At 42.3% G+C, this 1,436-nt stretch overlaps 1 protein-coding gene across 1 annotated transcript; it reads right to left on the bottom strand.

Annotated features, from left to right (window-relative positions):
- Nucleotides 1-245: 245 nt before the first annotated feature.
- On the bottom strand, nucleotides 246-899 carry LOC114556279 (natterin-3-like; the record flags this gene model as incomplete). The annotated part of the gene is made up of 1 exon (XM_028579189.1): nucleotides 246-899. A coding segment is annotated over one exon (654 nt), but the record flags the coding sequence as incomplete, so codon positions are not given.
- Nucleotides 900-1,436: the final 537 nt, after the last annotated feature.

The following is a 1,436-nucleotide window of genomic DNA, read 5'->3' on the forward strand; positions in this document are numbered from 1 at the left end:
GATTGTGACATAGATTTGGTTTGCATGTAAGTTTATTTTATACGGAACATGAAATATTGAAATGTTTGAATTTCTTCGTACATTTCATTTGATGCTTGATAAAAATGTAAATGCCAAGTAGTTGTATTGTCTCATAACATATGTTAAGGCATATAAAACATAGAATCAAGTTTATCTTCAGCTTTTTATTACAATGTTGAGGACATACAACATATCAGGTGTCTTATCTCATGGAGCCTCTGTCATTATTCTTTCTTTAAGGGACAGGGCTTGGCATCAGGTACAGGTTCACAGCGATCCACCACACCACGGACTTCTCCCATTTGGACGCTTTTGTAGGTCCCAGAGATGGACGTCCATGAGGTCTCCCCATTTTTGTAGGTGCGCTTGAGGCGTGCAGTGTATGGGATGTCTGCCGCGTACTTATATCCCACCATACTGACACGGCAGGAGTGGTTTGGTGGGATACTGGCCTCAACAGAAACAGTGTGGGTGGTCGACTCGGTATAAGTGGTCCCTTTGGTGAACTGGAGGGTCGTTTCAGCGCTTAACTCGACTCCTGTGGACAAGATTGAGGGGATTCCGGCAGTGATGGAACTCTTGACACCCATTGTAAACGAAAAGCTGGTGTCCCACCTTTGCTCCCTTTGGGTTGTCTTATAGAGGGTAGTTGTCTGTTTCACTGACTGGCACTCATTGTTGGTGAGGACAGACTTGTGCATGGTCTCTGGAGGACACTCAATGACTTTAACCCCATCAGTCTTATACTTGACATCAGATATGTCCTCGCTAATTACATCTTTGTTAATAACGGTCAGGACATGGAAATAATTTTCACTGCGACTCACATGACCACAAAGTGAACCGATAAAGGTCTTGCTTTTACAATCGACCTTCCCAAGAATCATCTCCTTCTTCCCAACACATATATCACTGCCGGGGCAGGTCTTGACTGCATTATGAGGAAATGGATCTTGCCATACATACTTCCATTCTAAAATCTCAAAGTTGTCTTTGTTTACCAGGATCTCAAATGGGGAGCCATGATGCTCTTTCTCTGTAGCGTAGATGCAGTAAGGACCCAATTTAGGGTCGTAATAGCCGGCCTCACGCCCATATTTAGAAATATACCCTGTGCATCCTGCAGAATACTTGTGTGAAACTGCTCCGTTGGGAATCGAGCCATTAAAAGTCTGCCATTCCAGGTTGGTTTGATCCATGCCCAGGTTCTGCTCACCAACTATGAGAAAGCACAAATAGGAACAATATTTAAGAACAAACCATATGACAACAATAATCCATCAATATACCCCTTGTACTTTTTAAATAACCAGCCATGTCATTGTCCCCAAACAATGATTTTGACATCTGACATGGTCTGCCATACTTTTTATTTGTGTTTTTTTTCTGTTAACTTTGACCCTAAGAACCAATAA

Source organism: Perca flavescens, chromosome 5, assembly GCF_004354835.1.
Source record: "Perca flavescens isolate YP-PL-M2 chromosome 5, PFLA_1.0, whole genome shotgun sequence".
In the NCBI taxonomy this organism is placed as follows: Eukaryota; Metazoa; Chordata; class Actinopteri; order Perciformes; family Percidae; genus Perca; species Perca flavescens.